We start from the raw sequence: 24,252 nt of genomic DNA, 5'->3' as shown, positions 1-24,252 counted from the left end.
TGTTCCAGCCACACTAGTCTTGCTGTTCCTCAAGACACATGCCCACCTTTGCCCTTGCTCTTCCCTCTGCCAGGAAAACTCCCTCCCTTCTTTGGGTCTCTGCTTAAATGACACCACCTTATGAGTGAGGCTTTCTCTGATCATTCTGTATAATACAGCAAGACCTTCCCCTCTATGTGGATACCTCCCACGCTTAATTTTTTCCCAGAGCACTTAGCATCATCTGATATGCTTGCTATCTATCCATCCATCCATCTATCCATCCATCCTCCCCCACTAGAATGTCATAAGGGGTGTTTTGTCTCTTGATTTATCCTCAGGAAATAAAACATGAAGCAGGGACTCAATAAACAGCTGTCGAATAAGTGAATTTTACTTTATTGGAAAAGGAACTTCCTTGGAGACAAAACCTGTTGTAAAATAAGAACTTAATAAATGTTTGAAGGAATGAATAAATGAATGGGTGAATGACAGACCCAACTGCTATCTAATTTCCTATAGGAATATGGACTAACATCAAATCAAGTGCTTTACAGTTTAGGAACCAGGCATAACGGTTAAAGTAGCTTATTCAGGGATGCACAATAGGAAAGTAATACAATTACATAAGAAAACTCCCACCAAGCCCCTGACTTTATTTTGTGTCATCCTTGCACGTCCTTAGATCTGACAAATCAGAACTCATCTGAAGTCTCTTGCTTGGTTCAAATACTCTTACCAACAAGGTCTCAACTTAAGAAACTCCAAATTTATTTTTAAAGGAAACTTCACAGAAATCTCAAAAGCATTTACCCTGCATATTCAGATATGTAAAAGAAAAAAAATGAATACACAGGGGAGAGATCACTAGCTGTACTTTAAAATGGACCCTGCAGGGGCCAGCCCGGTGGCACAGTGGTTAAGTTCGCACGTTCTGCTTCTCAGCGGCCCGGGGTTCACTGGTTCAGATCCCGGGTGTGGACATGGCACCACTTAGCATGCCATGCTGTCAGAGGCATCCCACATATAAAGGTAGAGGAAGATGGGCACGATGTTAGCTCAGGGCCAGTCTTCCTCAGCAAAAAGAGGAGGATTGGCAGTAGTTAGCTCAGGGCTAATCTTCCTCAAAAAAAAAAAAAAAAAAAATGCACCCTGCAGCCAGTGGGTGCTGTAGGAACAGACATAATAAGCTTCAAGTACTTCAGTCCCTACCACAGCTCGTCAGCCAGCCAGGCAGCTCCAGATCACCTCAGATATGGAGTACACAGCCAAACAAAAGACATTCCTCCTGTGGCTGGATATTTACTGAGGGGAAAGAACCTCTGGGACAATGCAAGTGGCCTGGAATGGAGTACCAGCAGAGCAATTCGTTTTGCAGATGCCACCTCATCTGCATTTCGCACAGTGTTATTCTAGCCCTGCTGCCCCCATCCTGGTGCCAGGCATGCAATTGTTCACACTGTATCACTCTCCTCCTGCCACCATTGTGGGGCGGGGGCTGGGCAGGTGTCGTGTTTTGTTCCAACTTGGAAACCGCATTCTAGGAATCCTCTTAGTAGGACACAGATGGGAAGAAATAGACTGCAGAGGTTAGGAATATGGGCCTGGAGGACAGACTATCAGGGTCCAAATCTTGCCTCCGTGACTCAATAACTGGATCCCTATGGACAAGTCAGCAACCCTCTCTATGCCTCAGTTTTCTCTCCTCTAAAAAGTTGGCTTACTATTCTTATGACGATTCCAGGAGACAGAGCAGAAAAAGCACTTTATCATAGGGCCAGGGCACACGAGGCCTTAATACATACTGGCTGCTATTATAATAGCTACTATTACATGACTGTGTATTATTTTATTCTTGACTTGAAAAAAATCACTGTCCAAAAATAAATAATACATCTGTCTCCATCTTGAGTTGAGATTTTTAACAGAAACTCCCAGGGGTTTATCATTTATTTCTAGCTAAGTGTTTGCCTGCAATTAGGGAAAACTGCCACCAGACAGATGTTGAGATTAAGCTTTTCTAGGTATAGCTCGCAAAAATAAAGTCATTTAACAATTTCCTTCTCAATTCTACTCTGTTTTTTTTTATTTTTTTATTTTTATTTTTTCCTTTTTCTCCCCAAAGCCCCCCAGTACATAGTTGTATATTCTTTGTTGTGGGTCCTTCTAGTTGTGGCATGTGGGACGCTGCCTCAGCGTGGTTTGATGAGCAGTGCCATGTCCGTGCCCAGGATTCGAACCAATGAAACACTGGGCCACCTGCAGCGGAGCGCACAGACTTAACCACTCGGCCACGGGGCCAGCCCCTCTCAATTCTACCCTTGAATAAAAAATATCTAACTTGTTATTGGGGAGCTTAACAGAAACATGAGACAAATATGACTACAGGCAGGATTGAAATAAGATAGGCAATATGAGTAAGATTCCAAAATATTTAAGTACATATGTATATGTGGGTTCAACTAAGTATTTTTCTAACAAATTATTACCTGATGGAAATCATTGATTAATCTAATGACCTACAGTGCCTCATGGCTTGAAAAATGAAATAAAATAAAACGACAACAAAATACACATTGTTTTTTTCACTTCTTTTCATCACACTAACCAAGTATGCACGCCAGAAGCACTGAGGGAGCGTTACCAACTACACAAGAATTAGTCTCACGTGTGCAGGTTCTGATTCAGCAGGCTGGGGAGGGAGCAGTATCTGTAGTCTGCAAAAGTCCCAGGTGTTACTCATGCTAACACCAATGGTTCACAGTCACCATACAGAATCTTTCTTTTGACGAGAAGTTTTGTGCCTTAAAAACTTTTGCAAAGATCTTTTCCTGATCCTTTAGCCTGTAGCCTGTTCCTAAAGTGAGACTTGGCTCCTTGTAACTTAGAGAAGGGAAGGCGAGGACCTGCCTCAGCCCTTAAAATCAATAACAAATGCCTCTAGACTTTTTACACCAACGAAGGAGCTAAAGCAGATGGGAAAAGCGGGGGTGAAACTTTACATTTGTTCCATGAAATCATGTGAATGCTCTTCCTTTGGACCAGTGCTGCCCAACAGAACTTCCCTTTGGAAGTACTGATGGAAATGTTCTCTATCTGCATTTTCCCATGGGGCCACCTGTGGCTACTGAGGACTTGGAATGTGTCTTGTGGCTCCCATACTGGACAGCGCGACTCTGGAGAGCAGTCAAACTCCGCCTCCTGGTGGCCTTCCCAACACCTTGCTATCTGAGGTCCTTGTTTCATTCACTCATTCAGTACATGTCCCTTGACACCTACTTCATACCTAGCACATGACAGGCACCGGGGACAGAGCAGGGGACAAATATAAACTTCTGCGCTCATGGAGCTGCCATCCTAATTGAGAATAACTGGCCTCTGTAAAACCACCAGACGCATTTGAGGTACTTCCTCAAAGAACTTTGGGTTGAATGTGTTTTTTAAAACTATGGTATTTTGGTGCAGAAAAGCAAATAGTCATAGTTTGGGAAACAGTGCAGTTCAATGTATTGAAGCAATGAGAGGATTCCGAGAGTCTACACGAGAAAAGAAAAGTGAACTCATGAAACTTTCCCAGAAGAGCAGCATAACCTCAGTCACAGAATAACTGGTCTGGACGTTATCTCTGAGGGATGTCGTTCGCCCACCCCGGACCATCTGAATGACGAGGCAGAGTGGTAAGATTCAGCCACCCTGGGAGCAGGACTGGGGAATATCAGCTGGAATATGTTTCACAGTTCCCACTGGAGATGGAATCAGGAGAGAACCAAATTCATGACTGGAAAAGGTATTTTCAAGCAGCTATCATAAATACTTTAATTATTTGGTAAAAGTTTTCAAGGGATTAAAACAAAAAATTAAGGGATTAAAAAAATAAGAGTGATGGTTTGATAAAAACAAACATCACTAGCTAGTAAAGGAGGAGCCATAAATGAGACTATTACCACTATCTCAGGCTCTTTCCACTACCCTGTGCAAGCAGCTGAGCTGGGTCATCTTCTGTCTGCAGTTTCTGAGACACTGGATGCTGCAGCTGCTGAACACAGCATCAGGGCAGGTCAAACCCATAACAGCTAACCTCTGGCCAAGGACAAATGCTACTAGAAATGATCAGAATTGGGTGCCTCGGTGGAGGAGATTTGCCAAGAAGACGAGAGAGGGTTGTGCAGAATTGCAGCATCTGGATCATCATTATTAACTAAACCCAGAACTCAGATCATTCATCAGCAACCTTACCTAGTTCTGGGGGCAGGACGGTCAGGCGGTTCCCCTGAATGTGGAGTTCCTTGAGCTGAGTAAGCTCCCCGATTTCCTTAGGCAGCGAGATCAGGTCGTTATCCCTAAGGCTGAGCTAAATATAAGAAAACAAGGAGTTGTCAAAACAATTTTCACACCAAGAGGTGCTCAACAGAAACTCTTGTCCTCTTTCGTGCCCTCTCTTCTTACAAGGCTCAATCCTTCCAATTTATTTACAAGTGTCTGGAGATGAACAAGAAACAGTTTCAGGAGTAGTGGTTTATTCCTGCAAAACAAACCACACTCCTGCTCAAATTGACTTGATTCTGCTCCTACAAGGGCTGCAGAAGCGAATTGATTTTCTGAGAATTTAGATAAATTACTTACTATCTGCAACTTTGTGAGCTTCCCAATATCTGGAGGCAGGATTTCAAAATCGTTGTCACTTAGATAGAGTGCACGCAGGGTGGCTGCAAATTAAACAGCAATATATAAACAGGGTGGCATGGAACCCAACCATTTGAGGTCTGATCAATACAAGGGAGTCAGCTTTGATTAATAACCTTGGCTTGGTGAAAAGCCAGTGACATACCTAGGGCTCACGATAATAACAAGCAGGTCAAACTTAGATTTACTGGCTTATTGTGGGGCTGGTGTGTTCAGGAAAACAGCTATATCCAAGAGGACTGACACAATTAACAACTGGGGACCAGCAGTTTCTGGCACGGAGTCGCAATACGCTTTCAGAAAAGATAGCTACTTTTCTCCTATTACTTCCGAATCACATTTATGGCTTGATTTGCATCCAAAGTAAAACAAAGAAAACCACTGTGTCATTTATATCAGTACTTAGTGTAAAAGGGCTCTTTCACGTAAATGCAACTATGTTAAAAAGAAAGAAACAACTAAAAGGCTTTCTGGTGATGAAGGCCACAATCACTATTTCATTGTTTCCACAATCAGGCTATATTATTATTACTTGTTTCTATAGCCTTAATGACAAAAATAAACGAAGACAAAGGGGCTAAAATAATGACATGGAGTTTAAAAAATAAAGAAAACCCTAACTTAGACAGAATATCAGTAATCAGATTTGTTCACAAAATAACACAATACCATGAACCCAAACTACTGAAGGCTAAAAATCCTAAACCATCTTTTTATCCTCAACCAAAAAGGAGGAGTATAATCTGATGCATGTTTGGTTTGTTGACATTTAACTATAGTCCAATGTTTTAAAACTTGACAGAACTGTATGTTAACATACGTAATAGAAACAATTGCTTCCATGGCCCCAGAAAATATTTTAGAGTTGGTTTCAGGTGCTCGAGAAAGTCTGAGAGAAGAGTCTAGATAAGGTAAAAAATGAAATTTTAGAGACTAGCTCAGAAAATTCAGAACTCCTAGATGCCATGTATGTCACTATTTGGAAAAGCAGAACTCTCACTGAAGGAAAACAACTCTTTCCTAAATATTTCAGGAGTTCTCAGAAAATTCCGTTTTTCCTAATTTTTATGAGCATCTGCAGCAAGAAATCTGCTTGCGTATAAAAGGATAAACGGTGTCCATCTGCGACTAACAATTTCTTAATGTTTGTATATTAGACAATATAGACTATTATCAATAAGAGTACTTTTTTAAAGGCCTAAAACAAGAATTATGGCTGGAAATTTTTAAAATTCTGTGAGAGTTTATTAAAGGATATTTTTAGAAAATGCTTGGGTAAACAGCCTATAAAAGCAACAGGAGAGGCCACATGTTTTGGTTTTTTATTTTTATTTTTTTTTCCACATTCTTTAAAACGAAAGCCAAGTTCCTTAGCTAAATATGAGACTTGACCTCATTTAGGTACATAATCTGTCCTGGAAAGTTAATATGACATTACCAAGTCTACTCCAGCACAATGGTGTCAGGTAACTATATATCATATATACATACTGCTGAGCTATGGAGGAATACTCAAAAGGAATCTGTGAAGAAAAAAATATAGATTCCAATAATTTCTCTGGGAGTTTGGGCCCCGGCAAATAAATTTCCCTTTTAGAACGCAAAGGACTGTTTTAAGGAGATTTATAGAATTAAAAGTTTCTTACTCAGGTAGAAGAAGTTTCCAGGAAGAGAACTTTCATTCAAGTTGTTGTAAGTCAGATCAAGGACCTCGAGAGCCGGGAGGGAGCCAAACCCGCGAGGCAAAGTGTTAAGTCTGTTCATGCTGTTGTTGGGGAAAAAAAAAAATGCAAGATGTCACACACAAAACATATATTCAGACAGAACATTCAGATCTCCACAGACCCAAGAGCCACAGGCGAGAGGCTGAAAGCTTAAAAGAGGCCATAATTCTATAATCACTTCATGTTATTTTAACCAACCTAGTAATTTTGGTCAGAGAATCTGTATGTTCGGCAAACAGTTGAAAATGTCTTAGTTGTCATTTTCTCCAATGGTGATGCTCAATCATTGTTTTACATAGAAACTGAAATCATCACAAAACATCTGTCCTTCTAGAGAAAAACTTCCTTATGAATGAGCAATAATAAGAGCTCCAAAGATACAATCTAAGCTGACAGTTTTCAGATTTTTTGCTTTACTTATTCCTCCCAACGGGAAAAAAAAAAGTAACTTTTTGTGCAACTACTAACATTCAAAATTATCTCCCAGGAGAAAGGTGGTTGCCAGGGGCTGAGGGAGGGGGAAACGGGAAGTTGTTTAGTGGATATAGAGCTGTGTGTGATGAGAAACTTCTGGAGATACGGCTGCACAATGATGTAAATATACTTAACACTACGGAATTGTACACTTAAAATGGGTAAAATGGTAAATTTTATGTTATATGTATTTCACCACAAGTGAAAATAAAATACATATATATTGCCAATGAAATCGAAGGGAAATTGTCTATTACTATCTTTTATTATTTTCTTCAAGATCCTTATTTTTCTTAATGCAGTTCCCTTTGAGCATACTTAAAAGCTGACAAACATAATTTTAAAAAAAATCTAATACAGGCTGACAGATACTGAAAGGTGGGAGGGACTGTGACACTAAAAATAATTCTAGACATCGATCCTTCTCCTACTAGATACAACCCTGTCCACACGCACCAACCAGGCCTCATAAGAAACAGCTCAGAGCAGAGACAGAAGCCAAGAGAAAAGTGATTGCCACCTCTTGATGGGTATGAAGTCCTAGGGTAACCTCACCCTCAGCAAAATAACCTCCATGACAATTTATTGTAATGACAACAACTGATATATCTGCGAATTCACAATCTGTGAAGCACACTTATGTCAAGTATTCCACCTGGGTCACCAAAACTATTGTGTAACACAGGCAGGACAGTGCTTACAATTATCTCTCTAATGCTGAGAGGAAGAAACAGGCCAAGAGAAGGTAAGTACCAAGGACTTCTGACTGCACGGATGAGGTGACAGGTGTCTGAGAGCACCTAGCGCTCACGGAGGCCAGAGCAGCCCCAATCCCTGGACTCCAGCGCAAGGATTCTGAGTAAACCAAAGGAAAAATCAGAGATGGTGAGAAAAGCACAGAAGTATACAGCAGGTGCTTCTTTCTTTACATGTTGCTCTAAGTTTCCCATTTCTGCAAATCACCGATAACTTTCTTCTCTCCAAAGACAGAAGTACACTTTTGAAACATGAGGTACAGGAAATGGCAAAAGTCTACTAAATTGCAGGTTCTCTTTCTTCTTGAGCAATAAACCAATCCCGCCAGCGTGTTAGGAACGCGGCAGAGCCTCCATGCAGGTGACATAGTAGTGATGGCAGTGGGCCCACTAACCCGCAGGCAGAAAGACAGCTCTAACTTCAATGCTGCTGGAGGTCTGGAAGCAGTGCTGACACAGTCCCAGCTACAAATGATGCAAGGAGCTGCAGGGACTACTGGCTGTTTCTCTTGACACCAGCACATGCACACCAGCAGACAGCACATCTCTCTGCAGAAGGACAGGTAACAGGCGCTGGCTTCCCCTACAGTGGGTGCTAACATCCATCAACATCTACACATGTGGGGCATCTATTCCCAGGGCCCCCTCCAAGAATGCTGGCACTCAAGGATTCCATGAGAGGTTAAAGGAGGGGAAGTGGAAGAACAGAGGCCGGTTAGAAGTCCAGCTAGCTGGATGACCTTGGGGAAGTTACTCAGCTTCTCTGAGGCTCAATTTCTTCAACTGTAAAATGAGGATACCAACAGCTTCCTAGCAGGATCACCAGGAGAAGGAGAAAGAAAACATGTGAAGCATCTGACACAACTTGTGACTTACAAGTACGTTCTCAAGAAATGATAGGTATAACTACAATTATTTTTCAGGAAGTTAGAGATTTTGACCCAGCCTCAAACAGGCAAGCTCACATTAGGAGAAGACCACGGTGGAGAGCCTGAACTATCAGGAAAGGCTTTCCTATCTGCAGCACACCGGCTTACTCTCCGATCACTCCAGGTGTTTCAAGATAAAGCAGCTCATGGCTCAACCATGCCAAATGGTATAAATTCTTCTGTTCACCAATGAACATTTTTCAAATGTGACTGGAAATGGGAAAATGCCTGCATATGATGGAGCAATGTATAAAACAGATAGTCAAAGGCTGTTCAGCATCTTTTTTCCTTCTCTTTTTCAAAAGCTGGGAAGACCCAATCTAATGCTTCCCTTTTGGAACCTTTTGATCTCTGGACATCCTCTTGGGCAACTCTTGCTTCAATAAGACCTCCTTGGCTAAAGGCAAAAATGTCTCTCACCTCCACCTGCTCACACATTTAGCAAAAAAAAAAAACCCCAGAAACCCACAAACAAAATCCAAATCCACGAACATTTAACCCTTTGCTTGGTGAAAACTTCCAAGTGTTCACGAGATGAGCTCCGGCATCCTGCTAGGTCAAAAGCTATTCCAGAAGAGTTGGACATGGTTTATCATCCCAAATCTCACTATATCCTATAAAGTAATAATTACCAACACGTAAGCCTAAATATGACTTTACATTTTTGCAAAGTAACTAAGATGAACCACATTTAAAGAATTAATAACATAATTAAACTTTCCTTTATTTATTCAGATGGCCAAAAAGTTCTTTCAGGTCTTGGTAATCAACAGAATAAACAGCAAATACTATATAAAGCTGTGAAAGCAACTTCTAAGAGGATATGCTGTTTGGATCATGCATACGCGTGGCCTAACTGCTCTGCTGTAGGGTCTCCTGTGTATGTTTTTATTCCGGCTGCTTGTTCTACAGAGTCCTCTCTCTGTGACTTGCCTTAAACAGGGCTGTGCAGGTGTAATTCTTTATGCCACTTGAGGACAGAAGTATCCCTTACTGAAACCCATGTCAATTCCTTTCCCAAAGAACTAAGAATTTTGCTCCAACTTTGACCACCCTATCTATGCAGCTTTGTAATTAAATACAGAAAGCTGTACACAATCAATAAAGCACCAAGAGCCAAAGATGTGAACAGCTCCGAAGACGACAAAGAGGCAACTAAGATGCATTCAATCAAAAAGGAAAGTTTAAAACTTTGTCCTAAGCCACCTCGAACCCAGCTGAACAAGCCTGAGCTGATCATCTTCTTCCTGAAGCTGTCTCCATCTCCATCTCTATTGCAGCTGCCCCCGACAGACATCCAGGGATTGTCCCATCCCATAGTTACTGTCTTCCCAGTTTTACCTCCTATAGAGTTCTCATATAAAACCCTCCCCTGCCTCCACTATCACTGCCTTAGTCCACCAGGAACGCTAACCTAGCATCTTACGGGTCTCCTGACCTCCTGTCCAACCTCTCCTCCACATGACCTTTCATATGAAAATCTGACCTCATCTCACACCGCTACTCCACTGTGCAAAGTCCTACATGGTCAGCAGGATAAAATCGGAGCTCTTTCAAATGACATACAAGAGCCTTCACTAGCATGTCGACTCCGTGCCTTTATAGACATTTATTAGTTTTTAGCCTGTGTCCCCAACCGTGATGTACGCTCCTTAAGGGCAGGATGGCCAATACTGAGAACAGAGCCAGGCGCACAGTTGGGAGCTCAAGAAACGCTCATTAAAGGAAGAGAAGACATTTGTGCTTCTCTGTCTGGCCTCACCTCCTATCTTACCACTCCCTGCCTCACATGTTATGCTCAGCAACACCAGGAACTTGCAATTCCTGGAACATGCAGTGCTCCGAGCTTTTAAATATGTCATTCTCACAAACTGAGATGTCTTCCCTCTACTTGTGAGGTTGAGAAATTCCTTCTCATGCATCAAGTCTCAGCTCAAATGCTACCCTCTGTAGGAACCCTTCCGAGAGTCTCATCTGTGGTCTAACAGGCTCCTTGTCCTTCTCTCCCACTGCCGTTCAACAACTTCCACACATCAGTGACCAAACTGAATGCTGTCACTGTTCATTTATAGCTGGCTCTGCCTCCACACTGAAGGCCAGGGGATGTGACTTTCACCTCTGATCCCCAACGCCAGCAAGCTTCCTGATGCAGAACTGGCACTTACATGGTCAAGAAATAAATGAGTAAATAAAACAATGATGATAATAATAGGTAACACTTATGTACTGGTTACTATGTGCCAGGCACTGTTCCAAGCACCTTATACATAAATAATAACTCATTTAATAAATGATGAAGAAATTAACAGTAAGAACATACCTAGTTTTATACATCTAGTATATATGCCTAGTTTTAGCTTATTTCTTACATGTAAATTAAACATTAAGACTTAATAATTTTCAAAACAAAGATATAAATGCAGGATCCTTTCTTTTCTGCTTTGCCAGATGGGTATACAGTCTCCACTACTTGTAGTAGAAAAAGCCATATGATCTAAAGTGATATTTCCCCTCCTTTAAACTCTACTTCCCCTTAGACATTAGGAAAAAGAATGCTGATGGATCTTACAAAGATTGTCTCTTAACCAGAGTATACATCAAAATAAGGTATCAGGGCCGGCCAGGTGGCGCAGCAGTTAAGTTCACATGTTCCGCTTCGGCAGTGTGGGGTTCAACGGTTCAGATCCTGGGTGCAGACATGGCACCACTTATCAAGCCATGCCATGGGAGGCATCCCACATACACAGTAGAGGAAGATGGGCATGGATGTTAGCTCAGGGTTGATCTTCCTCAAAAACAAAAAAAGAAAGAGAAAATAGGGTATCCACCCAAACTCCCCATGCAAAAAAGGAACTAAAAATCATTCCTGGAATGAGATTTTTTTTTTTCATGATGGATTCCTAAGAAGTCGATAAATAGCTGGCCAGCGTCTATTGCCACTCCATGTAAACCACTAACTTAACAAGAGCATTTCATGGCTATAATTTAATGAATATACTACTTCCCAAAGAGGATGAAGCAAGAGTGAGCAGTTTCATTTAACAGCTATAACAAGGAAGCTGGAATTCAGAAGCCCAACTTCTGGTGGCATCTGTGGGATGTGATGGAGAGGGCATGGATCCAAGACAACGGGGTTTTCTGTCCAGCTTGGTCACTAGCCTCAGGGGCAATCAGAGCAAGTTCTTTAACCTCCCAGAAAGGGCTTGGCTTCCATTCCATGAAATGAAAGCAACAAGCTCCGCCCTCCCCCCACCCATCATTGTTGAGAGGGTCAAATACTGGCAAGAAGACTCTGAAAACTGCAAAGCAATATATGGTATTATTAATATTCACTGCTACCTGGTTCTCCAACCTCAGCTGAGTCCAAACTCCTCTCTTCACTTTTGTATCAAGAAAGACACAGGACTATAACCTCTCAACCATACAAAAGAATTACAAGAATCAGTGAAGAAGTGTTAGGAAAGGAACCCTTCCCTCCATAGAAGAAAGGTGCTTTGTGAATTATTTCTATTTAATACAGAGAGAAAAATCGACCATATTCCAACTGGTCTGAACAGTTAATGTTATGCCAGTAAGTCCCTTCCTGGTCAACATAACTGAAATAAAATTTTATTGGAAACAAAATACAGTAAAAAAAACTCCCTTATTGCGCCAACAATTAGCTTCTCGATTAGCTCTCAAATAGATATGGGCTAATGTAGGCCAATAGAAAGGATGTATTAAAACAACAAAACTTTTTTAAAAAACCTAAAACGTAAAAGAGAAATTAGAAACCAGCTCCTCCAAGGCAGTAATCCAAATGGCGCCCCCGCCCTCACCCACAGACCACACTCCTCTTCCGCTCTCTCCTTCTTTTCCCTTCTCCTCCTCCCCCAAGACTCACCCGAGATTCAGGTGTTTGAGTTTTTGAAGGCTGCTGATCTGTGTGGGCAGCTCCTCGATCTGGTTATTAAAAAAGTTCAACACTTCCAAATTCTTCAGTTCTGCTATGTTTGCTGGCACAGCTAGGGAAACAAAAACGCTGAGCGTGAATGCGGGAACCTGCCTCCTCACACAGGGAATGCCAACAACACATCTTGTTTTTCTTTTCACATGAGAGAGAGCTGAAACTCCAATATGACCATCTAATTCACGTCTAGAGCTTGCTTATGTTTTGGAGGTTTTCCTTAGGTAGTAAACTCACCTCCGAGTAGAAACGGAAATGATTCTTCAAAGGGCAAAAGAGAATTTCTGAGCCAACCACAGCCTATAAGTGAATATTACAAAGCATATATACTTGTGTAATTGTCCTATAATGTCTAGTAAGTGCAACTGTTTTCTTCCTTTTGGCTTTCTCGCAGCTCCACCAGAAGAAAGTAAACCCCATGACCCTTCCCGAGTCATGATACATTCATCAATCTGTTTCAATAATTGGACATCTGAAGAGCTGCTCTATTCACACTGCACTAAATCACAACAATTTAAGTTCAACTTTAAATGATGAAATATTCAACCTATCCACTTTCTGATTTTGGCTTCTGGCCTTTGCACCTTGATCAATACACACACATACACACACACATAGAGGTTACATCAGATTAGTAACAGATCAATGCACTGTTATTATATAGAAAAATGAAAAACCAACTCAGTGGCATGATAGGAATACTAGTATGCAGATCAGAGGTGAAAATAAACCACTGGGGGCCTGAAAGTTTCCTCCTTCCTTGGAGTCTCTACTTGCAAATACCAATTTAAAAGCCAAAGGCATCTTTACCCCACAAGTACTAACTCTCAATTGGTACAGAAGGACGTTCAACAGATGGTACTTCACCCATCCCCATCGCTGATTCAGTCCTTCTACAAAGATTTGTTATTGGCCATGAGCTTGTCCACAGTTCATGTCAACTCTAACACCAAGACTATCCAGGTAACTGAAACCACTGACACGGGCCTTGAGTGGAGCCCAAGGAAGTGTCCTGTCTTATGCCAGTACCTTTAGCTCCCATACCCCAGCCCCCTCCAGGGCCTGCTTCAGAAGACTGGGAATACCTGGGAGCAGCTTTGCTGAGAACCATTACAAAGGTGTACATAAAATTCCAGACATCTAAAATATTCAAGGAGATAGCCATTCCAAGAAGTCCAGTGTGTAACTCCCAGGGGGACAAAAGTAAAGAGGACAGCACGCTGTCCACAAGAGTTCTGAGTCGTCATTCTCAGCTTTATAAAATGTCTTAAAGTAGCAATGACCTGATTTCTTTTAGTGGGAATGCTTGGTAAAAGGGAAGGGAAACGGTTTCATTGGAGGAAGGGAGTGTCAAGAATACGAACCAGTGTGGACTAAGACGCTCGGGAAGAGGCAGTGGTCCAGAAGGAAGATGAGCAAGGCATCGAGTAGTTACTGAAGTGGCTGGTTGTGAGGATGGAGATAAAAGGATGGATTTTAATGGGATAATTGAGGCAGCTGGAAATTACCTAGAGAAACCGTACTCTTGGATACCAACATGAATGCATATGAGCCCTACCTGGACAATTTCGCTGCAAAAGCACATTTTTAAATGTGTAGTCAATAACACACTTCTGTGTGAATGAACAGTATTCACTCTGTGCAAAGGATCAAGAAGACATTCGTCAGGCTGCGCCTGCTGAGTCGCTGAGTGGCAGCTCACCCATCCCATCCCCGAACCATGAAGTGTGGGAAGCACAGCCCTACAGATGATGACAACCCTGCTTGGAGACCTCACCCCTTCCCGTTCACCCTCCAGCTACCACTAAGCTTCTCCCTCTGCATTCATCTGATTAGTTTGAAGAGCAATACAGAAAGTTAGTGCAACCTGGAGAAAATGATGATCTCAATTTAGCCACAAACCAAGAATAATGCAGCCAGAATTACTGCTGCTTTCCCAAAGTTACTTTGCCAATGCAATTAAACCCTGGTCTGAAGGTATCGCCCTTTTGACAGGATGAGAGATTATTTCACTCTCCTTGCTAAATCAGTCCAATTTAAAGCCACAAATTATGCTAAATGTGATTTAGGGCTTCGTTTTGTGGACACAAACAATAACCCCACATTCAATTTACTAAACCTCTCGCAGCCTTTTCGGACACGTGTGAATCTTTTTGTTTAAGACTCCATTCAAGCTAGAGGGGAAAAAAATTACACAGCTAATAGTCTCCTTAAACTATAGCATTTTTCCCCCTGGCCATAGTAAAAATCAAAGAAATTAACTTTCAGACCAGTCTGGATAGGATAATATTCAGTCTTTCAACCAGTATTTAGAGAATGTTTATTACGTGCACAGCTCCATACTTCCAGCATCTAGCATTTCAGTATTTTTGAGATAAAGTAAGAGAGGCATGCAATTTAAAGAAAGTTAGTTACAAAGGAAAGAGTATCAGAGTTGAGAAATGGAAACAGGTCTACTGCTTGGAAAACAAACTAATCCCCCAAAACACTGTCCAAAAACATCCCCAGTTAACAATATGAGTTGTGCAATACCTAAATCATATATATACAAGGCATGAACAAGTTTAGCTAATATGAAAAGGTAAGCGGCATTCTGTCGCCAGCCAAAACATCCTGGTAGAATTTTTCAAGACATGTATGTGACAGGTTAGCAAGAAGAAGTATTTTATAAAATAACTAAACAGTGAGGATTATAATTCTTACTACACCTTTGAAATGTTCCTTTCCATTAATCTGTCCAGATTCTGTGACCCCAGCTGTACACATCTGGTCTACAGACAACAAGGAGCTGAGCACAGAAAGGAAACAGAGGGGCGGTGTGATGTACGAACACAGGAATCCTGGCCTGGTCCTCTCGGGCTGGCTCTGGCCTCCCCTGACTTGGCCCTAACTCGCTGTGTGTCCTCACTCAACTCACAACCTCTCTGGGCTGCGAGTGTAGAATGAAAAGGCTGGACTAGGATCATTTCTAAATTCTCTTCTGCCTGGCTTTAACATTCTATGATTCTAAGAAGAGCTGGATTATGAAAATCAACGACATGAATTTAAATAATGCAACAAATGGGGCCCTCAATTAGGAAGCTCAGTCACGCAGAACTTTGCTGGTGACAGAGAATTGAGCATCATTTTCTGTCAATGACGGCCGCTTTCATTTTGAGACTTCAGTTGCTAGATGTGCGAGCAAGATCCCTAACCACAGTCAGGTGTTCCCTGACTCCTAAAATGCCCCCTTCTGCTCCAGTTACAAGATCTGATGACCACTGGGGATGCTCTTGGCCCAGAGCTTCGACTGTGTTTTGGAAGAAGTGACAAAATGTGGTCATGCCAGGAACTATGAGAACAGAGACTGGACTCAAAGTGTATCTTCGGGCATTTATAACAATTCCAACTAACAAGCCCAGCAGGGCTCTCTTTCCCTCTAAGCCCTCCTAAATCTAAGAACCTGAGTGTTATTCTAGAGTTTCGTCTATCTGAGCACAGCGTGCCAGCCCCACTCAGCAGTCAGCCCCAGCACAGTCTCTGGACACTTCCACAACAAGAAGCCCAAAGTCCATGGGGGGCTCAGCAGTGGGGGCCAAGAAGCCAACTCGCCTAATCTTCTACATGAATGTTTCTTTAAAAAGCTCCCTCGGGCAGGAAGGCTCAGAAAACACTCTGGACACAGCAGACAGACCACAGTCCTGACACCAAGACCCAGCTGACCCAGCTCTATTCCTGAGCAACAGCTTGACTCCTTTTCAAAGGACATTATCCGTCCTCATCAGTTGTATTTACCAGAGGCATAGCTACCACGCACTGCACAAGCTGGAGCGTATTCACAAAATCAACATCACCCTCAAGAATATGTGCCCCCCACTAGCTAGCGACAGCTCCCCAGCTCCCCCAACAGAAGAGCCTGAATAAACTACTGTTACAGCAACGGGAGCTTCACTCCAGGAGCATCTGATCCTGGGATCTAAAATTAGTAATTCTACAACCAAGAACTTATTTTTAAAGCATTTTAGGAGTTTATCCTCACAATAATAAACAGCAGGGCATGCTCTGAGGCTGGGCTGGGCAATGTGCAGTCACTAGTTACATGTGACGATTTACCTTTAAATCTAGACTGGGGATGTAAATTGGGACAGCCGTTATAGATAACAGTATGGAGGTTCCTCAAAAAATTAAAAATAGAACTACAACATGATCCAGGAATCCCACTTCTGGCTATTTATCTAATGGTAATACAATCATTATTTCCAAGAGATAGCTGCACCCCTACATTCACCCCAGCATTATTTACAGTAGCCAAGACATGGAAACAACCTAAGTTCCATCAATAGATGAATGGATAAAGAAAACGTGACACGTGTGTCTGTGTATATGTATTCACACACGCACATACAATGGAATATTATTCAGTCATAAAAAAGAAGGAAACTGCCATTTGCGACAACATGGCTGGACCTTGAGGACATTCTGCTAAGTGAAATAAGTCAGACAGAGAAAGACAAATATTGGATGATCTTGCTTATATGAGGATCTAAAAAAAAAAAAACAAACAAACTCATAGAAAAGGAGATCAGACTTGTGGTTACCAGAGGCGGTGGGTGGGAAGTGGGGGAAGTGGATGAAGGTATTAAAAGAGAAAAAAATAATAAATTTAAATCTAGATGAGTCGAAATTAAGTCAAATTAATAATTCAGTCACTTGGTCACACTATCCACATTTCAAGGGCTCGACAGTCACATGTGGCCAGTGGCTACCATACTGGACAGCACAGAGAAGAATCCTTCCACTCCAGAAAGTACTGGGTCGTGCTGCTCTAGAGCAAAGGGTCTCAAACCTTCCATACATCAGAATTACCAGAGCGATTGTTAAAACAAAGGAGGGGGTACCTCAGCGTTCCTGATTCAGTAGCTTTGGGGTGGGGCCTGGGAATGTGCATTTCCAGCAAGTTCCCAGGGGATGCTGATGCTGCTGGTCTGGGGATCATATTTTGACTCAGAAGACTTTTAATTCATTGGTGACATTAAAATCATTACTCCAATACATATGTCCCTTACCCCACACAATAACGCTGATCAAGATCATAATAATTAATCTGCTCCAAATTAAGACTCCTCTGTCACCTCAGTGAGCCACTGAGGCTGGGGGTTGATAAAAAGTGAAAAAATAAAGAGACACTCTAGATATCTAATCCACCCAACCTGGGGGCTGCAATCAAACCATTTCCCATCAACTTCTGCTTCCCCACACAGATCTTTATGGTGAAAACAGTATGAAGTAGTGTGAACAACATTCAAGGGGAAAAAGTACTGAATTCCCCAGTTCATCGAATTAAGTCACTTGGCAGCAACTCCATCGTGCCCAAGGATGGTCATGTGAAGAGATGCCACTTGCTATATGTCTGGCCTTCGAAACACTGAGGCCTAACTGTAGAATGCTGGGTGGCAGCGACAGTACAGACCAGCTGGGCTGCAGCCGATCCGGAGGCTTTTTGAGCAAAAGCACTGTGTGGCCCCTGAGGCAAAGAAAGAAAACTGTGACGAGTGACAGGCTCTGGGAGCAGCAGGCACCACGCAAAACATAAGGTCAGGAGCTCGCCTGCAGGCTGCCCACGGAAGAGCCGGTGGGTCATGCATTGGTCTTTAGAGCCATATGGTGGGCACCAACAGCCGGGTCCTCTTCAGCTACAAAAGGGTAGTCGTAGACCCTGCACCATGTATCCGCCCACGGCCGCTGGGAAGCCAGAAGCTGCTCGAAACACATGTAGGATTTCATCATGAGCACTGGCATGAAATCCGGAGGTGAACTCTATCCGCCACCTCTACCAAACTTCTGAGCAGTTAGAACGACACTGTGCCCAACAACTTCTGCAGAAGCATCCAGACTGCCGACAGCTCTGGTGAGTCCTGCAAAGGAGAGGCACTAGGCTAGGGATGGAAAGTCAGGGGACCCTGCTCACACGCCTCTTTGAAAAACTGAATCCATGGCTCGGCCACTGCCTCCTTTATGGGAAATGTGGGATGGACTGCGAACCACTCCAAGTGCAAGAAGAGGGAGTCTCAGGGCTGGTACTTGCTGGGAACCAGCTAGCTAGAATGAGGGCAAAGACTGGTACACGGCCCAGAGGTGGGCACGTCCCTCCTGCAAGGGGTGAAACACTACTGTCTCATGCCCATGCGCAGTGACTCCAAAGTCCCACTGACCCTGGGACCAAACAATGCCCGAGGATACCACACGGGATAAAGCAAAGCAAAATAAATCGAATAGCACTGCTTCCCCAAACCTGACACATTTATGTTAAAAACAAGAGATTTTTGTCTGTTGCCGTAACAAATGCAAATGCCTGGTCAGATGTTTATGTGCTTCTGCTGCTTTAAAAAATGTCTTTAACAGAGAAGGATAAAAGGATGGTAGAAGATATTAAAATGAGCCCAGTTATCTAGATTCCTAAGTTACAGCGCTACAACAAAGTTCCTAGAAAAATCGCAAAAAACGTGAAAATACGTGAAAATGAGTGAGATTATTCATTCTACATAGAGTGGGGGGTGGGGAGACCACTTAGGAGTTAATGTTGAAAGCAAACATTTCTTTGCCCCAATATTTGAAGATTACGATACTGGACAACAACCATCCCCCTCTGGCCTGAATGAGAGAAGACGGGAAGAAGCCAAATTAACAGGAACTATAGTCCCTGTGCCGCATAACGACGTTCCAGTCAACGACGGAGCTCATACACCTCAGTGGTCCAGTAAGAGCAGTGCCATACAGCCTAGCTGTGTGGCAGGCTGTACCATCCAGGTTTGCATACGCACACTCTGTGATGTTCGCACAACAACAGGATTACCTAGCGACGCCTTTCTCAGAACATGTCCCCGTCATTAAGCGATGCACGACTGTCACTGAAACATGACTTGGAGCATTCTTGGTCAGAGTAAAAGGACAGCCCTTTGAATCCTCAGCTACAATGGCTGGAAGACATTAGTCTATTCATACCACAGAGGCGATGTCTAGACTAATTATACAGATGCCAATTCTTCCAGCAAATTAGGAATCATAGTCCCGAATCTCATTTTAATGATTATGTGTACGGAAGAATCTCTTCACTCTCGCATACAAATAATTACATTCTTCAGAATTTTATATGCAAAAAAAGGTCATTTGTACTTAGAGTGATTAATGACTTTTGTTTTCTGGCCAAAAACACAAGGTGGATAATGAACTAATTATATCTTAGCATAAAAATTTGAAGTTCAAAAGTAGACTAATGATAACTAGCTTTACAGGCTTTATGGGATCTCCCCCAAAGGAGCTATTAGAACATTGAATTACAGTAGTTATGATTATTTAAAAACATAAAGTTTATGAAACAGTGAAGCAAATTCTCATTTAAAAGGATCTACATGTTTCTCAAAGCAAAATAAAATAGCAAAATATCTAAACACTCAAGCAGTAAAGGCCAACACCCCTCCAATATTATTAGCTTTATAAATGACAATACTTTCAGTTAATCAACAGTATTTAGGAGCTGGCCTGGTGGTGTAGTGGTCAAGTTCGCACACTCTGCTTCAGCAGCCCAGGGTCTGTGGGTTCAGATCCTGGGTGCAGACCTATCCACCACTCATCTAGCCATGCTGTGGCAGCATCCCACATACAAAGTAGGGGAAGAATGGCAGAGCTGTTAGCTCAGGGACAATCTTCCTCAGCAAAAAAAAAAAAAAACAAACCAAAACACCAGTATTACCCACACCTAGAAGTACACACTTATTGTATTCTGTTATGGGCCTCCTTAAGATTCTGCAGTTTAAGTAATTTTACTAAGCAAAAATATCCTTGACTCAATTCACTGCAAAAAAAAAAAAAAAAAGGTCCTACTCTTTCAGCAGCAATGAGAATAATAAATTATACAAAAATTAGGGGAAAAAAGTTACAAGCAAGCAGTAGGGTAGATTTTATAGTATAAAGTCAAATATGCAAAAATATATGTCCCTGGGCTATAAAAAGTGTGTACACACAGCCAAACAAATCTAAAAAGCTGACAAGCACGGATTTCTTCTCCTCTGAGGATGCAAAACTTAGTTAATTCTGAATCTTGTATTAACCTCCCAGAGGGAACCATGGAATGGTCAACACGGTCCTCAGGATTCCAAAACCCTGAGTTCTTACGGGAACACACCTTCTAAACTACACACCAGCACCGAGGGGCTATACCACCAGCAAGCCAATCCCTCAATAAAGAGGTGTAATTTGGGCCCTGGATTAGAGAGGCAGGACTAAGAGGAAAGGCAGTGGCATTCCATGGTCTGGGAGGAAGAGATATCTAGTGACGGGCAAGAGAAGGACAGAGGCTCCTCGGGGAAAAATGCTAAGAAGTTCCAAAACCCCGTGAAGGGCACGAAGGCAAAGGAGAAACTTGAAAAACCTTCAATCAATCAATGGAGAATGCAAGCTCAGAGTCATAAAAAGAGTTCTCTAGGCTCTTAAACAAACAAATATCATTATAATATATTTTATGCATACACACTCTCAATCCTCCATCATTAACACTAAGAGGGATACAGTAGACAAGTCGAATTCTCACGCACACACAAAACATGCTTGCCAATAGTTCATGTCTTCTTTTACAATGAAGAATGACTTCAGCAAGAGGCCACACTGGGGTGCTTCTCTTCCTTCCTCACCTTAGGTGTCCATGCTGAGGAAGGGAGTAATTACATAAGGAAGGAAGGAAGGGAAGGAGAGAGGAAGAGAAGGAAGGAAGGAAGGAAGGAAGGGAAAGAGGCAAGAAGAGAAGAAAGGAAGGAAGGAAAGGAAAGAGGAAAGGAAGACAGACAAAGGTGGGGGAGATGCCCACTCTAGAAAAATCCACAAAATCCACACAGCAGCTTTGATATCCTCCCCCCACCAACAATAACAACTCTGTCTTTTAACTTTAGGAATTCTCCCTGCTTTTCCACGTGAACAAGTCAAGACCCAGAGCCATGGGAATGCTTCATCCAGGGAGCTCTTGATCCACCTGAGTGGGACGTCTGAACCGTACACACGCATCATGGGCACAGGAACAGCGAGCACAGAGGCCTGGAAGCCCTAAGCCCCACCACCTTCCAGCTCTAGTTACTTGACTACTTTCAGCCTGTTGCTTCCACCAGGTACAGAGTAGGGCGTCAATGAACGCTAGGTCTCTTCCCTCCTTCCCTCCGCACCGAAGTCATGGTGCATCTGGGGTGTGGTCCTTCAGAGTCTAATGAGCTGTGGGGTGCCTGATCCTTTATTTTCCATGCAGCACTGGTTCAGTTGGCTGGAAAGGAGAAAGGTGAGAATTCACCTCAACTTTTTGAAGGATGAGCAAGATATGCAGAAAGGAGCAGGCACTCAGAGAAGAATCAGGTGATCAGAACAGAGAGTACACAGACAGGAGAAAAAGGCTAAAGGAACAGCGAAAATTTAGATGAGAGGGTTCAGGTTGAAAGTAACTGAAAAGGAGGGTGATAAGTTTGCTAACTAGTGGTCAATACTATCCCCAAATGGTGGTTTGTCCTATTAAGCTGATTGACAAAGAGAAAGAAAAATTGAAACAGAAAGGCATTCTTAAGGTTTTATTGGAAGGGAAAAAAACAATATATATATGTATTCCACTCAAGATTACAAATTCTTATTTAATAAAATTTAAATTTAAGCAGATAAATTGGGTAGCGCTTATGAATATTTTGTAAAAGCTATCAAGGAGTTTCACGTTGCATTAAAAATCATCTTTCTCAAGTTTTTACAAATTTCCAGGAAATACGTCCTTTTCAGAAAGAGTATCAGTGTATCTACACTACAAATATTCTAATGTTATCTTTCCACTCCTGCAGGATTTCTAAATCTGAGTTACATGCACCTCTCAAGAATTCATGGATGGTTTTAACCATCCACAGCTCTGTCCAAATTCTAACCATTATGTGCATTTTTCTAGATGGACACAGCTTTCACCCTATTCTTAAAAAAGGTCAGTGACTTACGAAATGTTAGGAACTGCTCTAAAAGAATGTCTATACCCAAGTACTGCACCTCTTAGAACGTCCTCTGCCACCCTCCTTCCACACAGCACATGTACACACACACACACACATTATCCAGGAGAGACAGTCAACAGATGGTTTATACATAAAATGTTGCTGGGGGCCAGCCCAGTGGCATAGTGGTTAAATTCGCACCCTCCACTTTGACCACCAGGGGTTCACTGGTTTGGATCCTGGACACGGACCTACACACCGCTCATCAAGCCATGCAGTGGCGGCATCCCACACAATACTAGAAAGACTTACACCTAGGATATACAACTATGTACTGGGACTTTGGGGAGAAAAAAAAAACAGGAAGATTGGCAACAGATGTTAGTTCAGGGCCAATCTTCCTCACCAAAAAAACCAAAAAAGCAAACCTAAAAATGTTGCTATTAAGTCAATTCTGTTTGAGAGCTCTATTGTAAATAGCCAAAGAAACCCTTCTGAAGATCAGCTCCCCCAAATGGACTAGTTTTGATTTGGAAAATGACAGGTTCAACCTGCCCTCACATTATTTTCTCCACAGCATGCCACCATGCTGAAATTCTCATAATTGAAATTGTTCTGTTTAAAAATATAATGCGAAGGATTGATTCACTATGCTCCAGCTGACTTCCTCTTAGCACAGAGCAGGACTCCAAGAAAAGGGATTTAAGAATAGGTACATTTTCATTGGTGGGGCTGGCAAGAAAGGGATCAGAGGACCACAGTTTCTGAGCAGAGGGCATACCATGGAGAGCCAAGACTTCACCCATTTGGCCTTGACTGCCCTGGTTCTGGGCTATAGACTAGTCAATTTACACATGTGAAGATCTTGCATACTTACTCACTTACTAAAATCAAAAATAACAACAAACTCCCAATTGCAGGCAATTTTTTTATGGTAACCTAACCACTGGTACCATCCAACAGATACTGTTTAATTAATAGCTGTCAGATTCAAAAATACTATGTATACATTTTTTCAAATCCAATCTTTCAAATGATGGCACAGTAACAAACTGATAAATGTGCACTAATTGAAAAAATAAGCTATTGATCAAAGCCTCTGTATTATAAATACATTTATACCCCGTTAAAATGCAAACAGCAAGTTGTTTTGATATCGTCACAAGATAAATTCATGACACAGAGACGATTTATTTTGCATACCCCCCCTCATAGTTTAATTTCATACAAGCCATGCACAGAACTTTTGCATAAGCCATGACAAATAATCTATGAACAGGGAAATAACTAGAGACCTCGGAACAGGAAGGTGTTAGAAGACTGGTGAAGGTCATCCTTATGAGTTGGGACAGTTAATTTTTCTCAGTCATCTCAACAATCTATTATGTCTGTAGAAAAGGATTTCAATTTATTACACTTTTCAGAAACTGCTTAATTTTCTTCATTATAATTGAATCTGCATATTTTGTGAATGCAATATTTTCATGTGGAACATGCTGCTTAATTCATTCATAATAACACTTCTGGTAGATATCCTATTATATACATATCTGCATAAAATCTTAAAACATTATATTAGCTTCTATGTATTCAGAATATCACGGATAAAGAAATGACTGAAATCACCAAAAAAAAAAAATAGCCTAGCATTTCTTATTTACTATAATTTCGAATTCATACATAAGCCATAACTAATAGGAAATAGTCTGTTAAAAACACACACACACACATTTTGCCATAAAACTTATGTTTACTGCCTGCCTAGCCATTTCCGATACATTA

At 42.0% G+C, this 24,252-nt stretch overlaps 1 protein-coding gene across 3 annotated transcripts in view; it reads right to left on the bottom strand.

Moving 5' to 3' along the window:
• The window catches only part of RSU1 (Ras suppressor protein 1), a 308,922-nt gene that overhangs the window by 253,304 nt on the left and 31,366 nt on the right, over positions 1-24,252 (bottom strand). For all 3 annotated transcript variants that reach the window (XR_011499323.1, XM_014841718.3, XM_044762148.2), the window contains exons 4-7: positions 12,428-12,548; positions 6,309-6,427; positions 4,603-4,685; positions 4,216-4,330 (exon numbers count right to left, since the gene is read on the bottom strand). Coding sequence is in view for 2 of the 3 variants with exons in the window: in XM_014841718.3 (XP_014697204.1) it covers positions 4,216-4,330; positions 4,603-4,685; positions 6,309-6,427; positions 12,428-12,548 (438 nt within the window). In the remaining variant the exon portion in view is untranslated. The remainder of the gene's footprint in view (positions 1-4,215; positions 4,331-4,602; positions 4,686-6,308; positions 6,428-12,427; positions 12,549-24,252) is intronic.

The sequence above is a fragment of the Equus asinus genome, chromosome 29, assembly GCF_041296235.1.
Source record: "Equus asinus isolate D_3611 breed Donkey chromosome 29, EquAss-T2T_v2, whole genome shotgun sequence".
Lineage (NCBI taxonomy): Eukaryota > Metazoa > Chordata > Mammalia > Perissodactyla > Equidae > Equus > Equus asinus.
This window is presented reverse-complemented; position numbering and strand designations above follow the sequence as displayed.